General features: G+C 43.0%; 1 protein-coding gene across 1 annotated transcript in view; it reads right to left on the minus strand.

Annotated features, from left to right (window-relative positions):
* Positions 1-14,091, minus strand: part of FLT1 (fms related receptor tyrosine kinase 1) — a 112,982-nt gene that overhangs the window by 42,557 nt on the left and 56,334 nt on the right. The window contains exons 12-13 of the mRNA XM_059825882.1: positions 7,010-7,118; positions 325-615 (exon numbers count right to left, since the gene is read on the minus strand). Coding sequence (XP_059681865.1) covers positions 325-615; positions 7,010-7,118 — 400 coding nt within the window. The remainder of the gene's footprint in view (positions 1-324; positions 616-7,009; positions 7,119-14,091) is intronic.

Raw genomic sequence — 14,091 nt, forward strand, 5'->3', positions numbered from 1 at the left:
ATGCAAAATGTAGCACAGGGGATCTTCCAAACCCCAGCTTCCACGTGCCTTGTCAAAGCAGAAAACACCCGTCTGAACTCAACTGGAAGCTCACGTGTTACGATTTTGTTTGCTATTCCTCCTACGTCCAACCCATGGGGGAATGTGCACCACCTCAGGGCCTGAAAGGTAGCAACAGTAATAAAAAATCAAGATGATATGAGACACCTGTTACTGTTTAATGAGTCCTTTAATGTTTTACATTGCTTTGTGTTGTACAATCATTCCTTGTGCTTTTATATTTGAGGATCCGAGAGTAAACAGCCTTTTTGTTGCAGTGCTCACCTCTGATTGTAACGTCTTTCTTTTGAACCACTTCTTTCCCCGTGTATATGTTCCTTGCTCGGCAGGCATAGGTGCCCGAGTGTGCCAGGGAAACGTTCTTGATGGTCAGAGTGAGGGTGATGGAGTACTCCTTGTTGAGAGACCTTTTTGCTTTTGTTTGGTTGTTGACTGTCCTCGGTAATATCCAAGCAATGTCTTTGTACAGGAATTTGTTGGCCGAACAGGACAATATTAAATTCTCTCCTTCAATGGGCATTTTTTCCAAATTAATATGGAATCCGCTCGGTACATCTGTCAAAAATCAAGAACACTTTTTAGTTTATATGAAATGAATGAGCCAAAATTAACATAGCGTATATTTTCCCCTTTATCAGGAAGCCTTTGAACTAATCAATGTCGTCGTCTTCCTGCTGAAGTCTCTAATCTTTCCTTTCATATGCTCGGCTCCAGCTATTCTTACAATTTGTCGTGGAGCTATGAGACACTTGGGCTCAGACATCAGTTGGTGTAAACTGAAGTCGCTCTTGGAAGTAATGAGTCTGTATAAATGTTACGCCAAGTTAAGACAGGCTGGGGCAAGGTACCAAAAGCAGAATTATTTAAAGACAGCACAGTGGGACTATGAAAAAGGAGGAAAATTCTGATCTCAGCTCCAGCTTGTGAACTGCATGAGAGAAAATTAATCTCAAGAGGACAGTAGAAAAGTACTGCAGCTCATCATGCTTGGTTATATTGTTTTCTTGCTACTCATGAGTATTCAGACAAATTATGTCTATTTCTTAAAAATGCTTCAAATCCTGAGTACTTCAAATTACTGAATCTGTGATTACACACCTGAGATTTCCCTTGGAACAGAGGTATTTACCGTCCACGCATTTAAAGCGTGTCAGCCACCCAAGAGGAAAGTTGAAACAGTACCTGCTGGCCTGGGTGGCCGGCCAGCTGTGTGCAGGCAGCACTAGGATGAAGACCACTCTATTCAGACTGCCTGGCATTAAACATAAATGAATCATATTTCCACCTGAGAGAAAACAAGGATCATCGCACCAACCATTTACTAAGTGTAAATACAACTTAAGTTTTCACAAGGATCTTTCATAGCAGATAGTTCAGGCAGGAATAATTTAGCCGACAAGGTAAAGGGTCATACTTGAAAAAGCAATGTTGGCAGTTCATTGTAACGTTACTGCAGCTTCCTCCACCTGGGGAGCAGCACAGACCCGCGGCGGTGCGGACTGCCTCCCGGCCGCTTCCACCTGGGGCTCAGCCCTCCAGTGGAGGAGAGTTACGCCACTGACCTCAGTGAAAGTAGAAGCAAGTTCCTGAGAGAAAGCACTTCCAAGTTTTACTCCTAGAATGCAACCTCTCTTCGTTTATTTGTAGCCAATATTCTGATAAAGTCATTTCCTCCTTCTCGGTCAAGTGACATCGACTTTGGCCATTTTCAATTGTTCTTTCACTGTTAATTGCTACGGCCCTTGGCTGTGAACTTGACTCAAATTCATAAGAATGGTTCTGTCTTTCATAAAGGACAATTATGCCTTCTTGTCTTGTCTCTTAGACCATGAATAGCTCTAACGCCGACTTTCATTCAGTTCCATGCTCACCAATGTTGCTTCGGGTTTAATGTCACAGCAGCAGGGACACGTAAAGAGTAGATCTCCAGTGAATAAAATCTTACACCTTCTTTCAGTAGCCCCTTTCACTGATTGACCAATCCATCAGAAAGCTCCTCCCTAAATCCCCACAATGCAAACTGAGCTGTTTTGCCTCCCCAGGGGGACCACGAACATGACCTGCTCACCTCTGCCTTTCAAACAAAGTTCTGCCTGTTGAAAGTCTGGCATCCGTTGCTCCCCTTAATATCGTCTTTTCCACACTTAGCCCTTAGGGTTAAACACAGGGTAAATGAGCTCCTGCAAGTCCTGGATTGAAATTTCCTCTGACTGTAGATGCCTTCCAGGGAGATGCCTGACTTCTCTTGGTTGAACTCATTGCGCCCTTGCAGTGAGAGTGAAGTGTGTGCCTGTCACCAGCTATATTTCAGGTGTGTAGTCCAAAGACCAACCTAACGGAGGCAGTGACACTAACATATTAGATTGGATATTAAAGCCTGTGTGTTGACTTGTTCCTCTTACATTTCATTGGGATCCCTTTTTTTCCTCTCTCCAGCAAACAAAACTATAAGAAAAACTTGAAATCTAGTGAACTCATCTATGAGTGACTATCATCAGCATCCTTTTTGATATGTAAGGGTGCATGGCGCCAGATGCTGGTCTCAGTTAAGAACACGTCGACTGGGAGTGCTACTAAGCTGGAACCTTTCTGTACAGGGGGTACAGAATATTTAGCCTAAGCCATCAAAACGTACACATCTACTTGAATATAGTTGTTTTGTGCATGGGCAGAAGTTTACAGCCCATGGAGTGACACAGGCACCTCCAGAGGGCAATGCAACCCATCGCCTTAAGATGAGTCAAATTCCAGGGATCGTGATCCTTCACGCTTAATTATGAAACGATCCTACATGACCAGCTTAGGCTTAGATACCTAACTTCAAGGCTTAAGTTAGATGAAGTGAGCCCTATGCATGATTTTGGTAAAAAGCATTGAATTCAGACACACTTAAAACCAATCAAGGGGCCAAAGTTTTGATCATGGATAATATATGAATCAAAGAAATTGCTGCATCTTACTCACTGTACATCTCAAATTGTTCTGATATGTGTTGGGAAAGCCAGGGTATGGGTCTGAAATACTGCTAATTTTTGGCTTTCGCAGATGCCAGTACTCAGCAAAAGCTAGGAAGAGCCAAGCAAAACTCTTAAGATGAAACTAAAGATCCCTGGGGACTGAGGCAAATGAACTATTTTTAACGTGAAAGGATAGCGTGCCAACAGAATAATATAGTTGCAACTACTTCCATGTTGTCAGGTCTGGAGCTCTTCCTAGATGTGTCTTCTGTGAAGAAAGACTGTTTTCTGAATAAATCTAGGGACAAAAGCAAAATGCACAGGCTTCCAAGCGAATCATTTGTTTAAAGGCTACAAGCCCCCTAATATATGACACCTCTCACCAATTGTTACAGGCTCAGGCTAGCTAAATAATGTGGCTGGGAATAATGTAAAAGGGTTTTATTTACTTTAGTGATTTGAAGCTTCCTGTGGAAATAGCTCCCAGGTTTCCTGATGGAAGATTTTGTTTATCTTTGCCAAGCACCATCAGGAATCTCAAAATAAAATGCGCTTAGTGACATTGGGAAACCAGGGAGATAAGGCAGAGCTGTTCCTGTTTCACCCTCTGTAATTGCAAACACGCCCATGGGCCTGCTGTGTGCCAGCAAAACAGCCCAAAATGTAGGGAAAGGGGCAGGCTGGAGGGAAGGGGGCTACCACAGTTAAATTTGGCATAAAGATGTTGTTACAGAGGTTGTTTCCATATCAGCAAGCAGGAGAGCTTTCAGAAATCACCTTTCCACATTGCTTTTATATGAGGCCCACAGCTACTTTTGTGTCCTGAACAAAGATTTGATTTTAGAAATAAGTCAGTGTGACAACACCCCAAAAATGCCCAGTTGACAGAGTCCGTAGGAAAGGAAAGCTATGGCAGAGCCCATGGACTTCATGTCCTACGCCCTCAGGCACAGGGTATAAAATTATACCACTCCCAAACCTCCCAGAAACACATACACAAGTTGCACTTCAAGCTCAGAAATAGTGACACTTACAATAACTTAAGAAAGGGGTTGTTCTTACTGGGTCCTCTCTGCTATACCTTCTTGCACTTATTTCCTCCAAGAAGGGGTGGAACATGCCACTGCCAAACTAGGGTTGCTGGGACAAGCTCTGCCTTCCCACCACCTTCCCAATGGTTTCTGCCTATAGAAAAGAGACTTCTCACACCACCACAGCTGCTTCCCTGGAGCACGTGTGTTTTCTAATCCCCATGACAAGGCCTGAAGGAGATTGCCTCCAAAGAAAGGGATTCTTCCTGTTCAGGACAGGCTTTGTTTCCATCTGCCTTTTGGAGTCCTTTCTGGCTTGTCCCTTTTACAGAGGGCAGCAGCTCCACGTCCTATAAGGGATCACCTTCTCCTGCTTAGACACTTCTCTTACGCTTACTTTTGTGTGGTTGAGGCTAGCTTCATATGGCACCAGCAGACCCAACAACTTAAGGTAAACTGGCCCCAGGCTGCCACACGAGACCTGAAGTATTGGTTTTGGACTCATCAGAAGGAAATACTTTGCAGTGTCCTGTTCACATCCATTAGCATTTAAGGCTCTCATATTTTTATTCCCTCAGTGTGTTTTTCAGCAAATGCTGGACACATTTGTTTCATTGACGTGAAACAGAGGTTGTTACCCAGCCACAGCAGTTAGGTCTCAGCCTGATGGAGGAGAATTATGATTACACCACGCGAGCCCAACTGATGCATTATCTGCACAAACGGGAAGAATGAGCCTAACTTGATTTTTCTAAGGACAAAACAGCAGTATTGTTTAAATAAACTGCCTTCAATCAGTGCCACTGAGCGTCAGTGGATGATCAGGACTTTCCATGTCACATGACTGAAGTGCTCAGCTCCAGGAACTCAGAAGACAAAAGCATTTCAACTTCACCACCCTATATAGAAAGTTTGCCACCAGTCAATATATTAAGAATTTCCAAGCCATAATAAAGCAGCCACTCCTCCTTCTGAACACCAGCCAATACAAGAGTCTTCAAAGGAAAGTCATAATATTCTGCATGTCCTCATGCAAGCTTTGGTATCAAGGATAAAGATTTCCTTCTATCGCTGGTCAAGATCTAAGAATGCGAGATCTAAGTAGGGAAAGTAACTCCTTCATGTCACAGCACTAAAATACCTGAAACCGCCAACAAAACTTTGAAAGGGAGATTTGGGTACAGCAAATGGGGCCCATCAAACTTCAGCTTCATTTGGTTTCAGGATTTTCCATGTGACATTTTGAGGACTGAGGAGTAAAAGCTAGAGAAGGCCAAATTCAGCATCTTGCACAATAAAAGAGCAACAGCCTGAGTGAGTGACGCTCAGTGACTCCTGAAAGTCACATGGGAAGTACCCACATAAAGAGGAGAATACAGCTCCATTGGCACGCTAATTTATGGAGAACTATGCATCGTTGCTTAGCTTTCTGTCCAAACAGACACAATGTAAAGATAGGGATGAAAGCAAAACTGTGATTTGAGAGCAGGGACAGCAGTCATCTTCAAGGTGGCAAATGTTCCTGTCACATCCATTAATAGAACATGGAGATGTTCTTCTTGTTTCTGTATTTTAACAAACAACCTGCCTATGTGTCACTTATCTGTTTATACTTTAATAACTACTTCTCATGCTTGCTACCATTTTTCCACATTTATAGATAATTGGCACTTTCTAGATGAGGAAGTGTATTACTACAGCTAGTCAGAATATTTAAAAAATATAAATTTTGGTCCACAAAATCGGGAGGGGGGACAATTTTTCAAAGAAGTTTTCTTTCTTTTTTTAACCAAATCTAGTGAGCGTGTGTCTACTCTCTTTTTATATCTCTCAGTATAGTAACAGAATGAGTTTCACTAAAATTACTCATCAGAATGATAAGCAAGAGACTGACAACAAAAACAGATAAGAGAAACAACAAAAATTAAATGGGATACATTAAAATTATTTTTCCCTTTCAGCTTCAAGATTATGATTTTGGGATTAAAGCAACAGAATATTTTAAACTTTTTGTCTTTTCTCATATTTCGGAATGAATTACATGTCTTTAATGACCTACACATTTAAGCTGTCATCAGCCTAAATGCTCTACGAACTACCACTTTGTTAACAAAACCAGAATAACATATTTCACCAGAAAACAAATCCTTTGTTATGGCATCTGCAGACATTATGCTGCTAGATCATGCAGTTGTGACTCTCAAAAACTCGTTGTGTTTTTTTTCAATAATTCCTGAAATCAAATATTTAATCATTTGTTTCTGAACCTGCAAACACTTGCACACACCTAGTAATGGAAAAATAACTGTAAACATACTCATACGTGTGGCTAAAATAATGAGTCTTCTCAGTGCCATGGCCCAAGTGACATCCAAGGTTGTCTTTCTCAGAAGAGGGAACAATACTCTGTAGTTTATACACTGCCACCTTTCTACCTACAAGTTGCCATCGTCCCTGAGCGCTGTGAGAGGCTGCCCAGGTATCCCAGGCATCCCTCCTCCGGCACCACACTGCCTGCAGATGCAGGCACTGCTCTGGGCACTACCTTGTGAGATCTCCTGGTTGGCAGCAGGATGAGGCTGCAGACACTGTCAGTGTCACACGCGAAACTGGCTTACTGGTGTATGAAAATACAGTAAAATTTAACGTATGGAATGATTGCAGAGGCTAGGTGATTTCAAAGGGGGAATTACAGGTTGCCGTATTTGTGAGCAATTTGTGTCATGGTGGGATACTTGATGGAGGGATGAATCATTCACCAAATTTGGTGTCCTTCTTAGAAAGCCAGACCAGCTGCTGTGAAAAACCCTTCCAGGATCACCCAAAAGCATGGTATGAGTTTACAGGTGCACATATTACAACAATTCTCAAACTATGGTATATGAAAAAGCCACAACAGCCTAACAGTTATAATCCCAGGACCAGGAAACGCGTTTCACTCTAGTGGGGACTAGATCTTACCTGTTACAATAAAGCTGATGTTTCTTTCAGCTTTTCCCACTTTATTGGATGCCACACAGCTGTAGATTCCAGAAGATTTGGCTTCAGCTACAACGAGAATGCTAGCAGTCTGCAAAAGAAAGAAGAGGTTTAGCTCTTGTTGGATCAGGAACTTCCCTTCTCTTTTTCCTAAGTCACTGTTGACAGTCCCATGATTCAGCCCCTCCATTTATTCAGTGACAGGCACCACTGGGGCTATTTAAAGGAGATGTCACCATACACAGTCTTGGAAAGGGTGGAAGAATAACAGAAAACAAGCTCCTTGGGAAACCCTTATATTATCAGAGCCATCATAACCAAAAATCTTTGAATGTGTCTTTCGGGTTGATTTAGCTCTTGCTGCTGATGTAATGATAAGATACAAAACATGAAGTGTGACACAATGTGGTTCACCGAGGAGATGAGCAGCCTGTAGGGCAGCCAGACTGCAAAGGAAATAGGTGAGGAATGCCTCAGGCACTTGGATAATGCTGGGAAAAAATTAGCTTCGTTTGGCACTAAATGCATTTGATTTCTCTTTCATTTTCTCAAGTTAAGTGTTGGGTGAGAAAAAACAGGGGCAAAAGAGATGTTTACTTGTCCTCTTTTGGAATATTTCCTCGTCTTGGACTTAATATTTCTATTAATAAATAATAATATGTTGGATTTCTTTATGTTGCATTCTATCACCATCTGAAGAGGTTCAGCACACTAAATATTTTCGCAAAGTGATATGACTTGCAAGATGAGACCTTGGAAGGCCAGGGACCAACAACACCTGATGTGCCTTTAGAAAAATAAAAGCCATTGTAACAATAAGACTTACACCTTCATGGTGATGGAAAGCCATGGTCTAATGGCTTGGGCACTAAGTGAAAGAAGAAAGTTTTACCAAGAAACTTTCATAACTAAGGACTTTATGCAGAAACAGCTGGGGTGGAGCTGAGACATGGGGCATGCACGCGGAGCTCAGCAGTGGGACGTGCTCTCAGATACAACTTAGTAGCTTAATTTTCTGTCTTTTTGTCTCCACTTCTGTAAAACATGTGTTGGCTGGAGTTACAGGCAGAGCTGTGACAGTGACGAAAGGAAATTGTGTGGCCGCAGAATCCTGTTGTTTGGAATTATTTGGCTTTTCTAAAAACCTTCAAAATAATTTTTGTGCAATTAATACATTCTTTTAAGTCTGCCTGATTGCTGGAGTCCAGAGACAAGCACAAGAGGGTGAGTCAGTAATAAATAAGGACCAGTTATCTACATTTCTACATAAACACTGGCTGAACATTTGCAGTGCTTCTATGTCTCCTACTCAGGAACTTCATGGCTATCCCCAAAATCCTTGCTGAACCCTTAAATAATATAGATCTTCTGGTTTCCCAAAACATTCTTTAGTTGAAAGAGTCTATTACTTTTCCTACTACTCGAGCAAACACAGTGGAGTCAAGTTGTTTGATTTTGGCTTATTTGTTTTAGAAAACTGCCCTATGGCAAATTCAAGACGACAAGTGATGCTAACAGCACCTCTACCCTGTTAAGCTGTCTCAATGGTCAGCTACCTATCTGCTAACAAACTACATCTCATTTCTAGCTAGAATTTTTCTAACCTACCTTTTTGGCTTTTCTGTGAGATGAAAGAGGCTCAGTATTACCAGATAGGTAATTACAGCCCTTAAAAAAAAGCATCCTGTTTTGCTAAATTCAGTAGGTTGAACTCTACCAATTCCTAACTATAAAGCATGGGTCCAGCCCTCTCTGTATTTTGTCATTCTCTTTGAATTCTTTCCAGTTGTTGAACATACATAATTTCGTAAAGTGTGGACACAGGGCCCAGCGGCAGGACTCCTGCAGCCATTTTATCAACACTAACTCAAAATAGAAGGAAGTCCCATAACATCTAAAAACTGCTTCTGCCATCCCAGACTTTCCACCATAAAATTAGCCTTTTTTGCATTAGTTGGTATTATCTCATAGCAACTTTGCCCAGGTTGACCTAATCAGTGACCTAAAATGCACAGTGAAGGAGAATGAAGCTCTTACTTTCTGACTCCAGGACACCTGTCTTTATCCTACTACACCCAGAACCGGAGCATTTCTGAGCCTGAAAAATACAGGTCAATTATTCCTCCCACAATTACTCCAATGGTTTGGAAATTTTTTATACTATCAAACTGTATTTTGTCCTAACATTACCAAGTATTAGTTCTTAATGAAAAATTGTGCACCCTATCTGAGTTTTACTGCTCCAGCCCACTATGATGTCATTATTACTTTTATTACACTGAGGACTGTGCATACAGTTACACTTAAGCAGTATGACTGCAGTTACTGTCTGGAGTGGTTATAGATTATGCCTTTTCTTTCATATTAAATGACCCTAGAGAACATTCCTCAGCACTGAAATTCAGTAATTTAAACTGAATGTTTTTCCTGAGCATTGTTTTGGTTTTGACCAGCTTGCACTGTCCCAAATACTCCTCTAGCATGGGCCAAGGATCATTCCCAACAAGCAACTTCCATGCAACCAAAGTCTTTTGGAGTGTAAGGGAGATAAATGTTATGAACACAGGCTTTAGTGCCAGAGAGAAGTCATTGGTATGTTTACTTGACTAAGGCAGAGAAAGCCATAGTGTCTAGGAAAAAGCAAGACTGACTTTGCAACAGAACAGAATATTTTAGAGACAACATGTCTCTGCATAAATCTTTTAGCTTATAAATTAGTCATAAGGATAAGATAACATCTCTTTAAATAGTTTGTGAGCCCTCCAGTGGTGCAGCCTGTGTTCTGCACTGTGGACGCCAGCCAAAACCCACCAGAGAAGCAGTGTGTACAAAACTAAGCCTGGCATGTTGTTGTTTATTTGAGCTCAATCTGTGCTACATGGTTCCTCTATACACCTATTGCTGCAAAAGGAACAAGACAAAAAGTTCTTGCAGTCTTGTTTCATCTGGCTTCACAATAGGGAGTTTCAGGCCCTGGATTTGCAGCCACGTTGTATACACAGAAAGTCTGAATCCAGTTGCCATGACCAGACAGAACAGGGCAAATCCTTCCTGGCATGCTTGGCATCTTGAGCAACATCTGTCCACAAACTCCATTTACCACCAAAGCTTTGATCCTTTATTCCTCCTTTCTGCACCCATCATCTCAGCTGAAGCACTACTCTACAGGCTCATCTCAAAGCCATGGGCTAGAGAAGTAAATCCCATACTGCTGATGCTTCTGCTGGTAAATAAAAGAGGCATAAAGCAGAAATCCTGAGATATCACAGAATCACAGAATCATTAAGGTTGGAAAAGACCTGTAAGATCATCAAGTCCAACCATCAACCCAACACCACCATGCCCACTAAACCATGTCCCACAATGCCACATCCACACGTTCCTTGAACACCTCCAGGGATGGTGACTCCACCACCTCCCTGGGCAGCCTGTTCCAATGCTTCACCACTCTCTCAGTAAAGAACTTTTTCCTAATATCCAGTCTGTATCTGCCCTGGTGCAACTTGAGGCCATTTCCTCTTGTCCTATCACTTGTCACTTGGGAGAAGAGACCAACACCCACCTCTCTGCAACCCCCTTTCAGGTAGTTGTAGAGAGCGATGAGGTCTTCCCTCAGCCTCCTCTTCTCCAGGCTGAACAACCCCAGCTCCCTCAGCCGCTCCTCATAAGACTTGTGCTCCAGACCCCTCACCAGCTTTGTCGCCCTTCTCTGGACACGCTCCAGCACCTCAATGTCCTTCTTGTAGTGAGGGGCCCAAAACTGAACACAGGATTCGAGGTGCGGCCTCACCAGTGCCGAGTACAGGGGCATGATCACTTCCCTGCTCCTGCTGGCCACACCATTTCTGATACAGGCCAGGATGCCGTTGGCCTTCTTGGCCACCTGGGCACACTGCTGGCTCATCCTCAGCCGGCTGTCAAATGGAAGAGGAATTTACAGATTTGTTCATGGTGGAAACAGATGAGGAAAAGACTGGGGGGGAAAAGAGTGCAAAGCAACTGGCATGATCATTGTGCTTGGAGTCAGGGTGGGCTGATCTTTCCCCTGGAGGGTCTGCCTGAATTTCTCTTGTCTCAAAGTAGTTTAGATAGAGGATTCCCACTGCTCCAGCTAATGGCAGAGAAGCAAGAGGAGGTTTCAGAAAATGGTTGGTAACTTGACTCTTTCCTGACTCCTAGAAGGCCTCTGCAGACACAGGCGTAAACATGCTCCATCCAGAGATCACTGTGCTAATTTCTCTAAACAGTCTGTACATTTAAAAAGCAAAATACTGTCCTTTCAGCATTGAGCAGATTAGTGCAAGTCTGCCAAATTGTTGACTCCCTCCTAGTCACACTTTTAAGAAAATGTATTTGTTTAAAAAAATGGGAAATTAATGAAAATATGCTCTCCTCACCCCCTTGGACTTATCTTTGGCTAAAGGAATATTATTTAGGAAGACTCATGTTGAAATACTGGCAGCACACCATCGGCTTGTTCTGCTTATGCCAAAGACATATGATCTGCTTGCCTCACATGTTGGCGAGGAGCATCAGTGCAAAACATCTGGACAACACGCTTCACCTTCAGGACCGCCCCAGAAGAAACACCAAAATATCTTGAATAGCAGGACATGAACACACGCAGGAGAGCACCCCCTTCCCCCCGGGTCAGACAGGCAAGTCACGGCTGTTAGCAAGCAGAGCTGTGGTTTTCTTCTGCAGCCCATGTTGTCCAGCTTGAACAGGCCATGAGACTCAGTGCACCCAGCTGACTTGCGAGGAGATCGTGCTACAGACAGCTACACCACGGGCACCCTCTGCCCTCCTTCCCCGGGCCATAGGTAGAGTGAGGCAGTGCTCAATTCACGCCCCCTTCACGCACTGAGGGAGTGGATTGATTTCAGCTGGAAGGAGCCGCAGCTTGGCAGAGGCAGGTGCCAAGTTCTGCTGGTTTTAATCTCACCAAGGGCTCGGCTCAGCTGGCACCTCCCAGCGATCTGTTAAAGTGTTGACAGCGATTCTAGTAGCACTCAGGAAGGCCCCAAGAGAAGTTACAAAGTGCTGAGAGAGAGGCAAGCTACGCTCCCACTGCTATCTTTAGCCTGGCTTCCTAGGAAGGTCACACTGTCCGTCTGTCCATCTGTCTGCCAGTATCCTCTCCTCCCCCATGCCCTCAGTAATTTTTGAACCCATTACCCAATTCCAACCAAAATTGACAGACAACTCAAAACTCATAAGATCTCATGCATTTCATGAAAACCAGCTGTTGGGTAGAGGAGAAAGATCAAAATGAGTGTTGTTGTAGTGAGCTAAACAGCTTTCTCTTCTGCTTTGGGTTCCAAATGACCAATCAGCACAGATGTACTGGTCAGACAGCTGGTATATGTAGGGACTGGGAATAGACACAACACATGCTTCCTCCTCTCATCAGTAACGAGAGGACATGGAAGAGATCTAAAGGTTTAGGGCTTGGCATAGAAGATGCAGGAGAGATGGACCCATCCTATTTTGCATGGTCACACCTTATTGGTCATGTCCAAGAAGGATTGACTCTTCTGACTATCTTGCACTCCACTTTTATGTTGGACAGTCACAGTTTTTAATACTACTCACAGTCAGCACATGCCAGGTTAACCCATCATTGCCAGACAAACGAGAGATGGACAAGAGAGAGCCTAGATCTGGTCTTGCAGAATCTTGCTATGGGGTCGTTACTTTCCATTTTCCTTGAAGTCAAGTGGCTTTATCACTCACAAGGGATGGTGCCACTAAAAACCTGTGTCAGTAAGGTATTTATGCAGTGGAAAACAAGGCCATACATATATTTATATATTACATACACATACTAATGATAAACCACAACTTCATGCGTTACTATTCTTTATACACAGTTCCTGGAGGCATCGACTGCGACACAGACGCAATTTTCATGGTACCTATTATTGTCGGTGGGACCCAACATTTGCTACCAGAAGGATGGGGCAGTCAGGGACCTTCTGTTACATTTCAGGTTCTCAAGAATGTGGGTCTAGTAGGTTATTTCCCAGAAACAAGAGGGTTTTGTCCCACTCCCTCCAACTTTTCCCTGTACTCAACTGCCTTCCGGTCTACTGTCTCCTTCACTTGGAATTATCCTTTCTTCTTGACCAACAACTTCCACTCTCTCTCATCTGAACTTGCCTTCTTAGCGCTCTTCTGTGCATTCTCCATGCCCAGGATCTTTGTCCACCTCTCCTGCAGCTCCCTGTCCCTTGTACCCCTGTACAAGGATTACTGACTCCTTCTTCAAGGCTGTTGATAAACCTGTGTGTGCCTGCACACACGGGAGAAAACATATACCCGATATGTATGCACTGATACCACTGAATACACCAGCTCTTTGTACCTCATTATTGCAGGTCATTCACAGATTGACATTTTAATGAAGACTGATCGTGCTAAGAATAACAATAATCAGCATTAGCCCCGAGTTATATATAGCAGTTAGTTTTAGCTGGGAACACTGAGAAGTGATGGTTTTTAGCAGCTGAATGACAGGAGAGTGTCTGTGACCTGTTTACATGATAAGCCTAAGAATAGCCCAAATTTGCAGGAAGTCACTGAAATGTCCAACATGAGAATGAAAACTTTGGGTGGGGGAATCAAATCACTTCAAGAGTTGTCTTATGATTACATATTGTGGCTTATGTTACAAAGTTCTGCCATTATACCACTCAAGTTTCTCAATGTCCCCTTAGAGAGGCTTCAATGGAAATGTTACTAAAACATTGTTGTTGTCACGGTTTCTCTGTCACCAGATGAGTAATGTAGCACAGGCTTCCTGCATTACTTTAACTATACGGTCACAGGGTTTGAGGTTTTTCTAACTTTAAAAATATACTTGTGGCTACCTTGATAACCACAGACAAGCAAACAACCAATTAACCTACCACAGCGAAAAGCCAAACTGGAGGAACTCAGGTGTTGTAGACAGATACAGGAAATGGGTAGAACTGGCACAATGTCTTTAAGCAAGGTGAAAACAGCTACCTTGATTGCTGAAAGAAACCTTTAGACCATTCCTTGTTCACCTTTTCCCTTGA

The sequence above is a fragment of the Gavia stellata genome, chromosome 1 (assembly GCF_030936135.1).
Source record: "Gavia stellata isolate bGavSte3 chromosome 1, bGavSte3.hap2, whole genome shotgun sequence".
In the NCBI taxonomy this organism is placed as follows: Eukaryota; Metazoa; Chordata; class Aves; order Gaviiformes; family Gaviidae; genus Gavia; species Gavia stellata.